Raw genomic sequence first — 14,042 nt, 5'->3', positions numbered from 1 at the left:
GTCCTGTAACTGATGGCTTTGGGTTCTAGGATGCACACAGGATGCAGTAAGGAATTCAACCGGCAGGACAAGCTGAAAGCCCACATTCTCTCCCATGCTGGTAAGAGGCTTCGGGCCCATTGGAGGGACTGGCTGAGATAAGTTCCCCAAGATCCAGCTATTGGGAAGAAAAGCAGGCACCTATATGAGGCCTATCCAGCCAATGGGTTTCTGCTTATGTGTTCATGGGGGCTAGAAGCTAGGTCTGTGTTGGGGACCTTGGAACAGCAGAGGTGAATTAGATGCAACCCCAGTCCCAAGGGAAGTAGATGTAAAAGCTGAATTAGATTGTGTACAGTAACATAGAGGTGTGAATCAGTGCCATCCAAGATGTGGCCAGGGATTGCCTGGGAAGACAGATAGACAGGTCTCTAAGTCATTTGCCCAGGTGTTTATCAGCATCCCATCCTCTGTCCATGCCAACCCCCACCCACTATCCATGCCGACCCCACCCACTGTCCATGCTGACCCCACCCACTGTCCATGCTGACCCCACCCACTGTCCATGCCGACCCCACCCACTGTCCATGCTGACCCCACCCACTATCCATGCCCACCCCACCCACTATCCATGCTGACCCCACCCACTGTCCATGCCCACCCCACCCACTGTCCATGCTGACCCCACCCACTGTCCATGCCGACCCCACCCACTGTCCATGCCGACCCCACCCACTGTCCATGCCCGCCCCACCCACTGTCCATGCCCACCCCACCCATTGTCCATGCCCACCCCACCCACTGTCCATGCCCACCCCACCCACTATCCATGCCCACCCCACCCACTGTCCATGCCCGCCCCACCCACTGTCCATGCCCACCCCACCCACTGTCCATGCCCACCCCACCCATTGTCCATGCTACCCCACCCACTATCCATGCCCACCCCACCCACTGTCCATGCTGACCCCACCCATTGTCCATGCTACCCCACCCACTATCCATGCCCACCCCACCCACTATCCATGCTGACCCCACCCACGGTCCATGCTGACCCCACCCACTGTCCATGCTGACCCCACCCACTGTCCATGATGACCCCACCCACTGTCCATGATGACCCCACCCACTTTCATAAGCACCCCACATCCATGGCATGTCAGTGTGGCATCTCCCACTTAGTGTAACAATCAAAAATGTCTCCAAAAATCCCCATGGAGACAAAGTTGCTTCTGTTAAAAGCTTGAAAATGGGGCGTAGGTATCCCATCTCAGTTGGTAGTGCACTTGCCTAGCATGCATAAAGCCCTGGGTTTGATTCCCAACTAAATATAAACTAAGCATGGTAGCAAAAAACTGTAGTTCCAGTACTTGGGGGCTAGAAGCAAGAGTTCAAGGTCATTTTTGGCTTCGTAGCAAGTTCAAAGCCAGCCTGAGCTACATTGAGCTACATGAGATGCCTCCCTCCTTTTTAATGGGAAAGTTGATCAAGAACTTTGACATCTTGGCTTTGAGCCTTAGTGACACCAGCTTCTTTCTGGGTGGTCTCGGGCAAGTAGCTGCTCCTTTTGGGCCCCCAACCCCAGGAGGCTGAAGGCTGAAGGAATTTACAGAAGGAGCCTGGCCCAGCAGAGCTGCTGTGGGAATCAGGGAAGTCCTCCACAGAGCGTAGGCTGAGGAGAGAGAGGAGCTAGGAAACTGTCCCTGGAAGAGAGAACGAGTGATAAGGAAAGACCAGAGGAGAGAGCACGGGCACAGGGTGGAGGAGGGGCTGGGCAGACCACACACCCCGATTGGTAGGAAACAGCCTCAGAGTAGGATTTGGGCACCAGACAGGCCTTTTACTATTCTGTGCTTTACAAAAAACAAACCTCTGCCATTGGCAATGGCCTGAGGGGCGCAGATGAGGCCAGCAGCCCAGAGGGGGTGGTGTGGCCTACAGAGTCCACCAAAGCTTAGGAATTAAGCAGATTATTTCAGGCATGGGAAAAGTAAGTGCAAAGGCCCAGGGGTAGAAGGATGCACAGTGTGGTAGAGCAAGTCCCAGGGAAAGTCAAAGATGACATGCAGCCGGCTGAAGCCTGACCACACAGATGCTTGTCAGATCAGAGGCTGCAGATATCTGGGCGGGACAGATGCGGGATGTGCCTCTCCCTGACAGCCCCTCCCTCCGCAGGCCTGAAGCTCCACAAGTGTGGGCTGTGCAGCAAGTCCTTCAGCCGCCGAGCCCACCTGGCAGAGCATCAGCGCGCGCACACAGGCAACTACAAGTTCCGCTGCGCGGGCTGCGCCAAAGGCTTCTCACGACACAAGTACCTCAAGGATCACCGCTGCCGCCTGGGCCCCACGAAGGACAAGGACTTGCAAGCCCGGCGGCCTCCTCGAAGGAGGGCAGCCCCACGTGGTGGTGGCAGCATCGTTGGAGTGCACAAGGAGGAGAGCCCGGTGCCCGACCCGCTAGGGCTGGAGGAGCTGAAGGCCACAGGGCCAGCACCCGAGGCTGCTCCTGGCAAGCCACCCTTTGAACAGGACGCCGTGCTGTCCATCGTAGTGGGCGGGGACCCGGAGCTGGTGGTGCCCGGGCACACTGAGGGTCTGGGCTCCAACCTGGCGCTGGCTGAGCTGCAGGCTGGGGCTGAGGGAGCATGTGCCATGCTTGCTGTCCCAGTCTACATCCAGGCCTCAGAATGACCAGGCTGGACTTCCCGGGGTGGGCAACTGGCACAAGCCCTTTTGGAAGTTACTGTATCAACCCTATCCCATACCTGCCCTCCTATGCCCTGCGGTCAGCTGGGGAGCCACAGGGTCTGAGGCAGGCACCGTAGCTCCAGGGCATAGCAGTGGTAAGAGAGATGGCCAGAACAATGAGGTGCCCAGGGCCTGGCTGATGGAGGCTGGTACTTGGGCATCCTCCAAGAGAAGGCCATGTGGTTCTACCCACCCACCTGGGGTGGCCTCAGATTGGGCTGCTCTTTATGCTGGGTGTGTCCTAGTGTGTTGTACCAATAGGAGAACACTTCCCGATGGCGTCCTCAGAGGACTGTGAGGTGAGTATGTCGGAGGCACTCAGCCTGGGGCTTAGCTGCCAGCCAGACCTGGCTTCAGATTACCAGCGTGGCCTGAGCAAGGCACTTCACCTCTCTGCTCCATGTCCCTCACCTTTACAGCAGGACTTAATATAGTGCTACCTCTCAGAGTGTCCTGAGGCAAAGGATGGTGAAATGCACTAAGGGCTGCACATAGTACCCATGACTTGGAAAGTACTCAGTAAATCTCAATAAATGTTTTTATCAATGATATGTGTCCAAACAGGGCAGGCAATTAAGGAAGCAGGTATGAAGTCTGGGCTGGTGAATGACCCAGGGTGACTAGAGATTAGAGATTGGGAGGAGCGCCTGGAAGATGACAATTGCTGATGCTTTAAGCCTTCAGTAATGGACACTGCTAGGCGGCTCATGTCACACTGCCTCAGTCGTCAGGTGTGTGCTATTGCTTTCCCAAGTTTAGAGTTGAGGAAGCAGAGGCACAGAGAGGCAGAGCTCCTTGCCCAAGCTCACACAGCCTACATTGCAAAGCTGAGAGTCAAGCCAGCCTGGCTTGCCTCCACATGCTCCTAGCCTCTCTGCTCTACTGAAGTAAGGGTTTGTGATGAATTAGAGAGAACATAGGGTATTAAGAAATTTGGCTTTTCTTCTCTACATATCAGAGGAGTCCAGGGAGAAATCCTGTTTTTAGATTGGAGCATGAACATTCAGAGAAATGTTAATACATCTGCTTCTACGCTCAGTGAAAGTTCTGTTTCCAACAGCACTCACATGTGCACATATTTTCCAAAAGTCATGAAAAAATAATCACTCATTTGCCATAGGCTTGCCATTGGTTTCAAGCACTCAAGCTAGGAACTGAATCCAGTTTTGCAGCTGAGATAAGGCACTGGGGGTATTGAGGGGTTATCAGGCCAAAGCCACGGAGCAAGGAAGTGGTAGAGACAGATCACAGAATAAGGCAGCTTTGGCACGGGACTGTATGAGGGAAGCTTGACACTATTGCAGAATGATTGGCACATGTTAGCAGGCGGGAGACTGAGCCCCAGAAGCCCTTCATCTGAGGTCACAGAGAATTGGTGGCAGAGGGCCCAAAGCTCCTTGAAGAGCCCCCAAGTTACAGGACAATGTAGTGTTGACAGGCTGAGTGTCCAGGTCTCACCCTAATCCAGAAAGAACACAGACTGGTGTCAGGCAGGGCTGAGTTTGAACCCTGGCTCTGCCCCTTCTAGACTATGGTGAATGCTTCTGAATCTCAGCTTCCTCAGCTAATGGAAAAAACAGTACCAGTCTTCGGGTTTCTATTCCTGTGAAAAGATACCCATGACCACAGTAACTCTTATAAAGGAAAGTCATTTAATTGGGGTGGCTTACAGTTTCAGAGGTTTAGTTCATAGTGGGTGGGACATGGCAGCATGCAGGCAGACATGGTGCTGGAGAAGGAGCTTGAGAGTTCTGTCTTGACCAGGGGGCAGCAGAAGCAACTGTGACACTGGCTGTAGCTTGAATATATGAAACTTCAAAACCCACCTTCACAGTGATGCACTTCCTCCAAGGTCACACCTAATAGTGCCACTCCCTATGGGCCAAGCATTCAATCATGAGTCTAATGGGAGGCACTCCTATCCAAACCACCACAGTATCCTACCTGATGAGGCTGATGCCGTAATTCAGGGGCATAGAATGGAGAGCACAGACTGGCAACTGCTGGGTTGAATCCAGTTAATAGATAGGCATTCACCATGTTAGAAAAAGAGAAAAAAAAGATGACATTCTCAAATGATGATACTGAGGCTGGAGGTATAGTTGTGTAGTAGAGCACAGTCCTGGGTTCAATCCTTACCATTGCCAAAGAAGATAAATAAATGGATAAAAATACCAGAAGGGTGGTGGTACATAACTATAATACTAGCACTCTGGAAGCTGAAGCAGGAGGATCATAAGTAAAAGGTCAAACTTGGCTACTTACTAAGTTCAAATCCTGCCTGAGCTGCCATAGCAAGACTGTGTTTCAAACAGGCTTGATGTGAAAGCTGTGTGTGTGTGTGTGTGTGTGTGTTTCAAACTGTTTCTCTGTGTAGCCTTGGCTGCCCTAAAACTCACTATGTAGATAGGTCTGGCCTTGAATTCAGATCTGCCTGCTTCTGCCTCTCAAGTGCAGGAATTAAAGATGTGGGCCACCACTGATGCTTTAGTCCCAGTACTTGGTAGGCAGAGGCAGGCAGATCTCAGACTTCAAGGCCAGTCAGGTCTATATATCGAGGCCCTGTTTTAAAAAGTATAGCCTGGTGTGGCACATGCCTTTAATTTTAGCATTTGGGAGGCAGAAGCAAGTGAATCTTTGTGAGTTCTAGTCTAGGCAGAGCTATATTGTCAGTCCCTGTCTCGGGGGTGGGGAGAGAAACAAAGAAAAAAAGGCTGGGAATGTTTTCAGAGCATTTGTGAAGCTTGGGGTTCAATCCCAATACTTCATAAACCCAGCGGTGGTACACACGTGGGAGCTTAACATGTGGGAAGCAAAGGCAGGAGGAGCAGAGTTTCGGGCCATTATTGGGTAGATATCAAACTGGAGGTCAGCCAGGGACTCACGAAACCCCATCTCAAAATAAGTAATAAATATGTCACAATCATGAAATTAGAATGAACTACAAATAAAAAATAATGGTAAAAATGTACAACAATGGGAAAACATATGATAGGTTTCCTTTATGTCAAGATACATACTAAACATTCAAGCAGGACAGTAGAGGTCTGGCCAGAGCAATAAAACAAGAAAAAGAAATGCCATAAGGGGCTCGTGAGATGACTCAGGGTAAAGGCATCTGCCACCAATTTCTGACCTCCACACATGAACAATGGCACACTCACACACATACATTCACACTTCAATAGATGTTAAAAAACATGAAGGAACACTACAAGGCTTAGGAAGGGTAATATAATTGTGCTGAAATAATGAGATGGGTATACACAGATTTTCTGTTCTTCAGTAGCAATTAAAATATAATTTTCAATTTGGGCATTTCACTTAAAAATCTGGGCTTCTAATATACTGAAAAGTGGATTATCTGACACAGTGCCAGTAGCAGGTAGAGCTGAGCAAGCCAGGCTCTTGAGTTGGGATGCACATGACAAATGACCCTTGACCCCACTGCTGATATACCAAAGCAAACTCTATATGATGACCATGCCCTGGATTTATGCCTCGCAGCAGCTTTGAGTGATTGGAACAGAATTGGAGAAGTAGGGGGGGGAAAATTGAATTATTTACTTAAGTTATACAGGGCCCAAAAGGTAACCTTCACAGATTTCTTACAAAGATTGACCAGCAGTAAATAGAATGATACCAGATTCAGAAGCAAAACAAGTAATAATTGAATCTCTGGCTTTTGAAAATGTTAATGCACAATGCAAAAGAGTAATTAGGCCATTAAAGGCAAGATCAGCACCCGTGGAGGTCTGGGTGTGAAATACAATCAATACTGAATCTCATGACCATGATGATGCTTGGATAGGAGAGGTGATTTCCAGAGGTTTGAAGAAAAATCTAAATGGCAAGAGTTTCAATTGTGGCAAACAAGGTCACCTAAACAGGGATTGTAAACAGGGCATTCTTAACAATGTTTTTTCTAAGCATAATTCAAATAGAATGTCCCTCCCTTTTGGATTAGGCAGAAATTGTGGCAAAGGCAGGCATTGGACTAATGAATGTAGATCAACAAGGGATAGTCAAGATAACCCTTTGCCATTGGGAAATGCCTTGAGGGGTCTCTTGAAGGCCTCATGCCAAATTCAGTTCAGTTGTTTCCTGTAACCATGGAGGGAACTCCTTGCCAGAGAAATTAAAGAACCTAATGTCTATTGTAAGAAACCATACTACTCTGGATGATAGAAAAGCTATAGACTAGAGAACAATAAATTCAGGAGAAACTGTAAAGCAAATATTTTGGCAAACTTCTATAAATGAACCAAGACCAAAATTAAAAATATGAATAAATGACATTGTCATTGGAGGCTTTATAGACACAGGTGTGGATGGTACAATTATTGCACCAGAATCTTGGCATCCAAATTGGCCTCATAAATGTTCAGCATTTAGGAACTGGAACTTTATCTCAGGTACAACAGAGAGTGAGATGAATCTATAGGGCTAGAAGGACAGAAAGGAAAACTAAAGCCATATGTAGCTAACATAGGGATTAATTTATGGGGACATGATTTGTTACAGCAATGGAATATTCAGGTTAACATTCCTCCAATTTTAGAAACAAACCATAAATTAATGTATGTTTCTTGGAAAAAATATTAGAAGGAAATATAAAGACTAATCACCAACCATTCAAGTTGTACAAAAACAGGGCACAACAGCTGCTGATCTTTCAAAGGCACCAACAGCCCTATCTTTAAAATGGTTGATGGACAAACCTGTATGGGTTGAGCATGACCTTTAATAACAGAGAAACTGCAAGTCTTAGAACAGCTGGTACAGGAGCAGCCAAATACTCAGCATAGCCAGGTGGTGGTGCAAGCCTTTGTGAGTTTGTGAGTTCCAGGACAGGCTCCAAAGCTACATAGGGAAACACTGTCTTGAAAAACCATAAATAAATAACTAAGTAAATAAGTAACTACTCAGTATAATGAAGAATCAACTGGCCCTTGAAATTCTCCGATATTTTTTATTAAAACAAAACCTGGAAAATGGAGAATGGTAACAGATCTAAGAGCTGTTAATAAGGTGATTCAGCCAAATGGCTTTCTACAGTCTGGAATCCTTTGCCTTCTTTATTACCTAAAGGATAACCTCTTATAGTTATTGATTTAGAAGATTGTTTCTTCACTATACCTTTACAAGAAAAATACAGAGAAAAATTTGCCTTTACAGTGCCTACTTATAATAATTCTCTACCTTTTAAGAGATACCAGCACTGGAGAGATGGCTCAGTGGTTAAGAACACTAGGTGGCTTTCCAGAGGTTCTGAGTTCAATTCCCAGCAACCATATGATGGCTCACAACCATCTGTAATGATATATTGTACCCTCTTCTGGCATGCAGGGGCAGATGCAGACAGAACACTATATACATAATAAATAAATTGAGAGAGAGAAAGAGAGAGAGAGAGATCAATGGAAGGTTCTCAAACAGGGAATGTTAAATAGTCCCACCCTGTGCCAATATTTTGTATGACAGCCATTGGAAATTATATGTAAGCTATTTTCTCAATCTATAGTTCACCAATATATGGATGATATTTTATTAGCTGATTCAAATGTAGATAGATACCTTAGAGAAAATGTTTGAATAAAGAAAATTTTGCCTTGTTGGGAATTACAAATTGCTCATGAAAAAATACAAAGAGGAGATTCTACTAATTATTTAGGATATAAAATAGGTCTACAAAAAATTAGACTCCAAAAGATATAAGTTAGAAGAGATAGATTGCAGACACTTAAAGACTTCCAAAGATTGCTAGGAAACATTTCCTATCTACTGCCCACTATTGGGATACAAAATGATAAACTGAGTAATTTGTTCAAAACTTAGATGGTGACAAGGACTTAAATAGTCCAAGAGAATTATCAGCTGATGCTAAGAGAGAAGTGGCTTTGGTGGGAAAGAAATTACAGGATGCACATGTGGATGGTTTGGATCCAGAGCTTGATTGCATTTTGGTTATTTTCCCTTCTTAGAATTCTCCTTCAGGGATACTAATGTGGAAGGAAGATAATAATTTAGAATGGATCTTTTTACCACATAAACAGGGTAAAAAATTAAAAGCTTGTGTGGAAAAGGTCTCTGAATTGATTCTAAAAGGAAAATTAAGACTTGGTCAAGTAGCAGGAATAAATCCATCAGAAATTATAGTACCTTTTACTAATGTTGAAATTGACAAATTATGGGCAGACAGTGAACCTTGGCAAAGAGCTTGCAGTAATTTTTGGGAGAGATTAACAACAAGTCTCTCCAAAGCAAGAGAATTCAATTTATAAAGAGAACTAACTGGATCCTTCCTCGCATTATATGGGGAACACCAATATCTGGAGCACCTACATTCTGCAAATAAATTAGGAAAGGCAGGCTACAAATGAGAAAATTTAACTTAAGGGGCTCAATGCCCTTAAGATTACATCCAAAAATCAGAATTATATGCTATTCTGATGGTGTTAATGAATCATTAAAAAAAAAAAACCTCTTAATATAGTTACTGACCCTGAGTATACTGAAAGAGTTGTTTTACACACTGAAACTGCTGAATTTATTCCTGATGAGTAAGAATTAACTTCATTATTTATTCAGTTACAAGAAATAATCAGGAATACGAATCATCCTATATATATATAAAACACACATCTGATCATATACGGGTCTGCCAGACCCTCTAGCACAAGGTAATGAAAAAATTGATCAACTATTGATAGAAAATGTGCTAAAGGCCTCAGAATTTCATTAAAAAAAACATCATGTCAATACCAAAGATTTTTCCATCACTTGGCAATAAGCCAAAGATATGATCCACTCGTTCTTTATACAACTCCACTACCTGCAGGAAGTAACCCGAATGTAATCAAAAGAATAAAATCTAGCAGATGGATGTGTTTCATTTTGTAGAATTTTGAAAATTAAAATATGTACAATACACTATTGATACCTATTCAGAATTTCATTGGTCAACTGCTTTGAGTTCAGAAAAGGCTGATTCTGTATTCACACATTTTTTGCAAGGTATATGATGGGATGTAAATATGTTTCTCTTATTGGTTAATGAGTAAAGCACTGTTAGCCAATAGGAAAGCAAGATAGGCGGGGTCTAGGTGGAAAAAAGAAGAAGTAGGGAGGAGTTTCAAGATGCAGGACCAACAGGGTAGAACTCTGGGCCCTCTCTCCGGTAAGATAAGACCACGTGGAAATACTTAGATTAGTAGAAATGGGTTAATATTTAAGACAGAGCTAGCCAATAAGAAATGGTAGTAACAGGCCAACAGCATTGTATCTAATACAGCGTCTCAGTGTGTTATTTGGGGCTGGCATGGCTGAGGGACCAGGCCAGCGGGAAAATTACTCCTAACAGGTATACTTGTAAACAAATTAAGCAGACAATGCTCCAGTATATGTCTCTAGTAAAATGAAACAGGTTTTTTGTTTTGTTTTTTGCCTATTACAATATAAAGCATATTACTGGTATACCACACAATCCTACAGGGCAAGCAGTTATAGAAAGATCAAATCAAACTCTAAATGATATGCTAAATAAACAAAAAGGGGTAGTAAAGATCCCCAGAAATAGATTGCATAATGCTTTATTAACTTTGAATTTTCTAAATGTGAATGAGAAAGGAACAAAAGTTGTGGAGCCAGGCAGTGGTGGCTCACGCCTTTAATCCCAGCACTCCCCAGGCAGAAACAGGTGGATCTCTTTGAGTTCGAGGCCAGCCTGGTCTACTAAGTGAGTCCCAGGACAGTCTCCAAAGCTACAGTGAAACCCTGTCTTGAAAAACAAAACAAACAAAAAAGTTGTGGAGAGACATTGGATAATAGAAAAATATGGAATTAAATCAGCAGGAATACTTTAAAAAATCTGTTGGCCTCAGAATGGATACTGTGTTATGTTGGAGAAGGGGTTTTGCTTTTGTTTCCATAGAAAAATAAAAGCTATGGATACCATCAAAATTAGTAAAGATTCAATTTGAACAAGAAAGGCACCTTAATTAGAAGAAATCATAGTTCATTAAACAGCATGGCTGTTCAATCTAAACTAACTTATAAAACTAACAAATGTTTTTCATTTGATCAGATATAACTTGCCAAAAGAGAACCTCCCTAAAATTAGGGTTGGGGAAGAATTTTGTTTCTGTCTTTTCAGGAGAACAAAGGGATCCAGCTAAGGAATCCAAAGACCACTGGACAAATGAGACATCTGAAGAAAAAGGACAAATCATCCAGAAAAATTGTCCCAAGGAAAAGAGTAAATTGGTCTATTGGTAGATCACATTTCCAACAGGATAAAATTTCATAAATGTTCCTAAATGTTTGTTCCTACTGTTCTCTATGGACAGATAATTAAAATGTTCTCTGTAGCCCTAGTCCAATTAAAAATTAAAACTGGCTTTGGAGTTGGCTCTCTATTTCTCTAAACCCAAGCATTCTTGTTAAAATCCAAAATCTCTGTCTCATGTCAGAAGAGCCACCTGACAGAAGAAAAACCAAAATTAAGGGACTATTTTATTGCCGCTAATCTCATAATATTTTGGTTTTATTTTGGCTCTTTAACAGCTTTTCTTACGGTATAAATATTATCTCAAAATTTATTAGTATATGTACACACACAAACACACACACACATAAATAACAAACTTTTTGTCATGATATTAATGGTTAGATAGAGAACTAACTGATTCTAGAAAGAGGCTCCATCTTCCTCTCTGTACATGATTTCAGGTTTGAGTCTCTACCCGTTTTATGGTAGGTGACCACGCCTAACACTGACCTTTGAAGTCTCCAAAAGGAGGATGGGTCCCACAATAACGATTCCACCAGGACAATAGTAACACCACTAAGCTGAAACACCTCCTAAAGATCAGTTTTGGACTACAAACTACTCAGGACAATTCCAAGGTGGCTAGCTGAGATGATCCAGCCTCACAGATAACTCTAGGCAGGACTTGAGACAAGGCCTGCACTTTCCCATTGCACACAGACTGGACAACAAATGATACAGCTACCTCTCCCAGAACTTGAAAATTAACCCAAATTTTTCTTTTCAGGAAGTTACCATCACCCCCCAGACAGCAGGAAGTAAATTTAAGAACATAATGCTTACAATCCCAAGAGTGGGGTGGGTGGTTTTTGGTCGCTCAATTGGTTATAGGTATTTGTCATCGTTTAGGATAGCTGGTTACAAGTTATTAGTAATGGTCAGGAAAAAGGTAAACAAAGGAGATTAGATTCAGAGTCTTATTTTGAAAAGAAAAAAGGGGGATACAGATATGATAAGATAAAAAGGCAGATTATTGAATCTACACTTTTAAAAAGCAACTAGTAGTTTAAACATTTTACATTGGATTGGACTTTTTATATTGTAAACAAATTTTGTATATTTATACAAATTTTGGAATAATTAGAACATTCTGTACAAACATTTATAATCCTTCAAGGTATTGTACCTTTACAGCTCATTTAATAATGTAATGCTAATTTCTAATTCTTGGAAGTTATTATTACCGACTGTTTAGGATAATAAGGAATGCAGATTAGTAATTAGTTACCTATTACAATTAAATTTGTAATCATATTAGTTATGTTCTCAAGGTCAAAAGAGATATAGTTTAGATATCTTCAAACACTTCAGAGATCTGCAGAATATGGCATTTAAGATGTTTTAATAACATAGGTTTTTTTTTTTTTTTTTTACAACAATGAGATATGTCTGCTCCTGGCAGCATCAATCTACATCAGAGAAGGTGATGGGCAAAGAAACTTCACATGGAGTTTAATTTCTTTGTGGTGAAAATAAGCTACTGGGCAATAAAGTGCCCTTGCCTTGACTGCTGATAGTATGCTGTCCAGATTGGACAAGCAGAATGAGAAAGATAGTGACTGCCAAACCTTGCCCAAACAAGGCAGGACAGTCCTTCAAAAATACTGCTTCATAGAAAAGTCTGTAGAACATTCTAGGCCTATAGGTAGAAGATGGATGCTCCAATGTCGAAGGGAACCCTGGGTGACTTTCCAGGCAGCCAGCTGTTTTTGTAATTTCTCTTAGTTTTCAGAAGTCATTTGCTTGCACTTCCTGCTTACTCAATGTTATTTACGTCTCAGGTCTCTGAGGTTATAGCTTCCCTTGTTTATTTACCAGACTCAGAAAAGAAACTCATTAAAGAGGTGTAATGTGTAAAAGGTTGAGACACATAGAAATATAATTTTGAATTGGTAATGCAAGTCAAAATATAAAGTGAATTAGGTACAACACTTTTGGACTCACCAAGGTGAGATAGATACGGAGTATTTTCTCTGAATTTGTCAAATGCAAATGGACTAGATATTGTTGATGTATTTATTGCCTTGTATAATTACTGTACATGTATAATTTTTCTTAAATTAGTTACAATTTCCCTTTTATTTTAGACAAAAAAAGGAGAAATGTGGTGATATTTTGTTTATAATATAAAAAATAAAGCTTGCCTGAAGACCAGAGTGCAAAGCTAGCCACTGTTTGGGATCCAGGGATGGATTTTAGGATGAGAGGCTTAGCAGCAAGCATTTTTACCCACTGAGCAATCTTGATAGAACTGAGTTTCTGCATATTTCAATTCATTTTATTCCTTTGCTGTTTTTCTCCCTCTCCTTTCTCCCTCCCCATCACTCCTCCTGCCTGGAACACCTGGAACTCACAGAGTTGCTCAGGTCCATTTGAACTGTCAGCAAAGCTGCTGATGTGGCTTCCCTGAGGGTAAGATTATAGATTATGAGCTGCTACACCCTGGTAGCCTCGGTTTCTTTTTTTTCTTTTTTGGGTTTTCAAGACAGGGTTTCTCTGTGTAGCAGCTCTGACTGTCTTGGAACTCACTTTGTAGACTAGGTTGTCCTGGAACTCACTGAGATCCACCTCTGCCTCCCAAGTGATGGGATTAAATGCATCTGCCACCATGCCCGGCTAATATTATCTTTTTATTCATATAAATAAATTATTTAGTTGTGTGTGTGTGTGTGTGTGTGTGTGTGTGATGCATGTGTTGGAGGTCAGAAGTGGGACTCAGATCCCCTGGAACTGAAGTTAGCGGTGATTGTGAGTCACCTGGCATGAGTGCTGGGAGCTGAACTCATCCTCTAGAAGAGCAGTGCCCACCTTTAAGAAAGGGTCTTCTAGATGTCTGAGATTTCGATAGACTATCCTTGAACTTGCTATGGAGCTTCAGATAACCTTGAACCTTACTACCTCCACTTTCCAAGTGCTGTTACACTATACCCGGCGTTTCTTTTTTTCTTTTTTAAGATTTATTTATTTATTATGTGTACAGTGTTTTG

At 42.9% G+C, this 14,042-nt stretch overlaps 1 protein-coding gene across 1 annotated transcript in view; it reads left to right on the top strand.

Annotated features, from left to right (window-relative positions):
* Znf341 (zinc finger protein 341) overlaps positions 1-3,230 on the top strand; it is a 30,588-nt gene extending 27,358 nt beyond the window's left edge. The window contains exons 14-15 of the mRNA XM_051192565.1: positions 30-100; positions 2,155-3,230. Coding sequence (XP_051048522.1) covers positions 30-100; positions 2,155-2,669 — 586 coding nt within the window. The 3' untranslated portion in view covers positions 2,670-3,230. The remainder of the gene's footprint in view (positions 1-29; positions 101-2,154) is intronic.
* Positions 3,231-14,042: the final 10,812 nt, after the last annotated feature.

The sequence above is a fragment of the Phodopus roborovskii genome, unplaced genomic scaffold (genome assembly GCF_943737965.1).
Source record: "Phodopus roborovskii unplaced genomic scaffold, PHOROB, whole genome shotgun sequence".
In the NCBI taxonomy this organism is placed as follows: Eukaryota; Metazoa; Chordata; class Mammalia; order Rodentia; family Cricetidae; genus Phodopus; species Phodopus roborovskii.
This window is presented reverse-complemented; position numbering and strand designations above follow the sequence as displayed.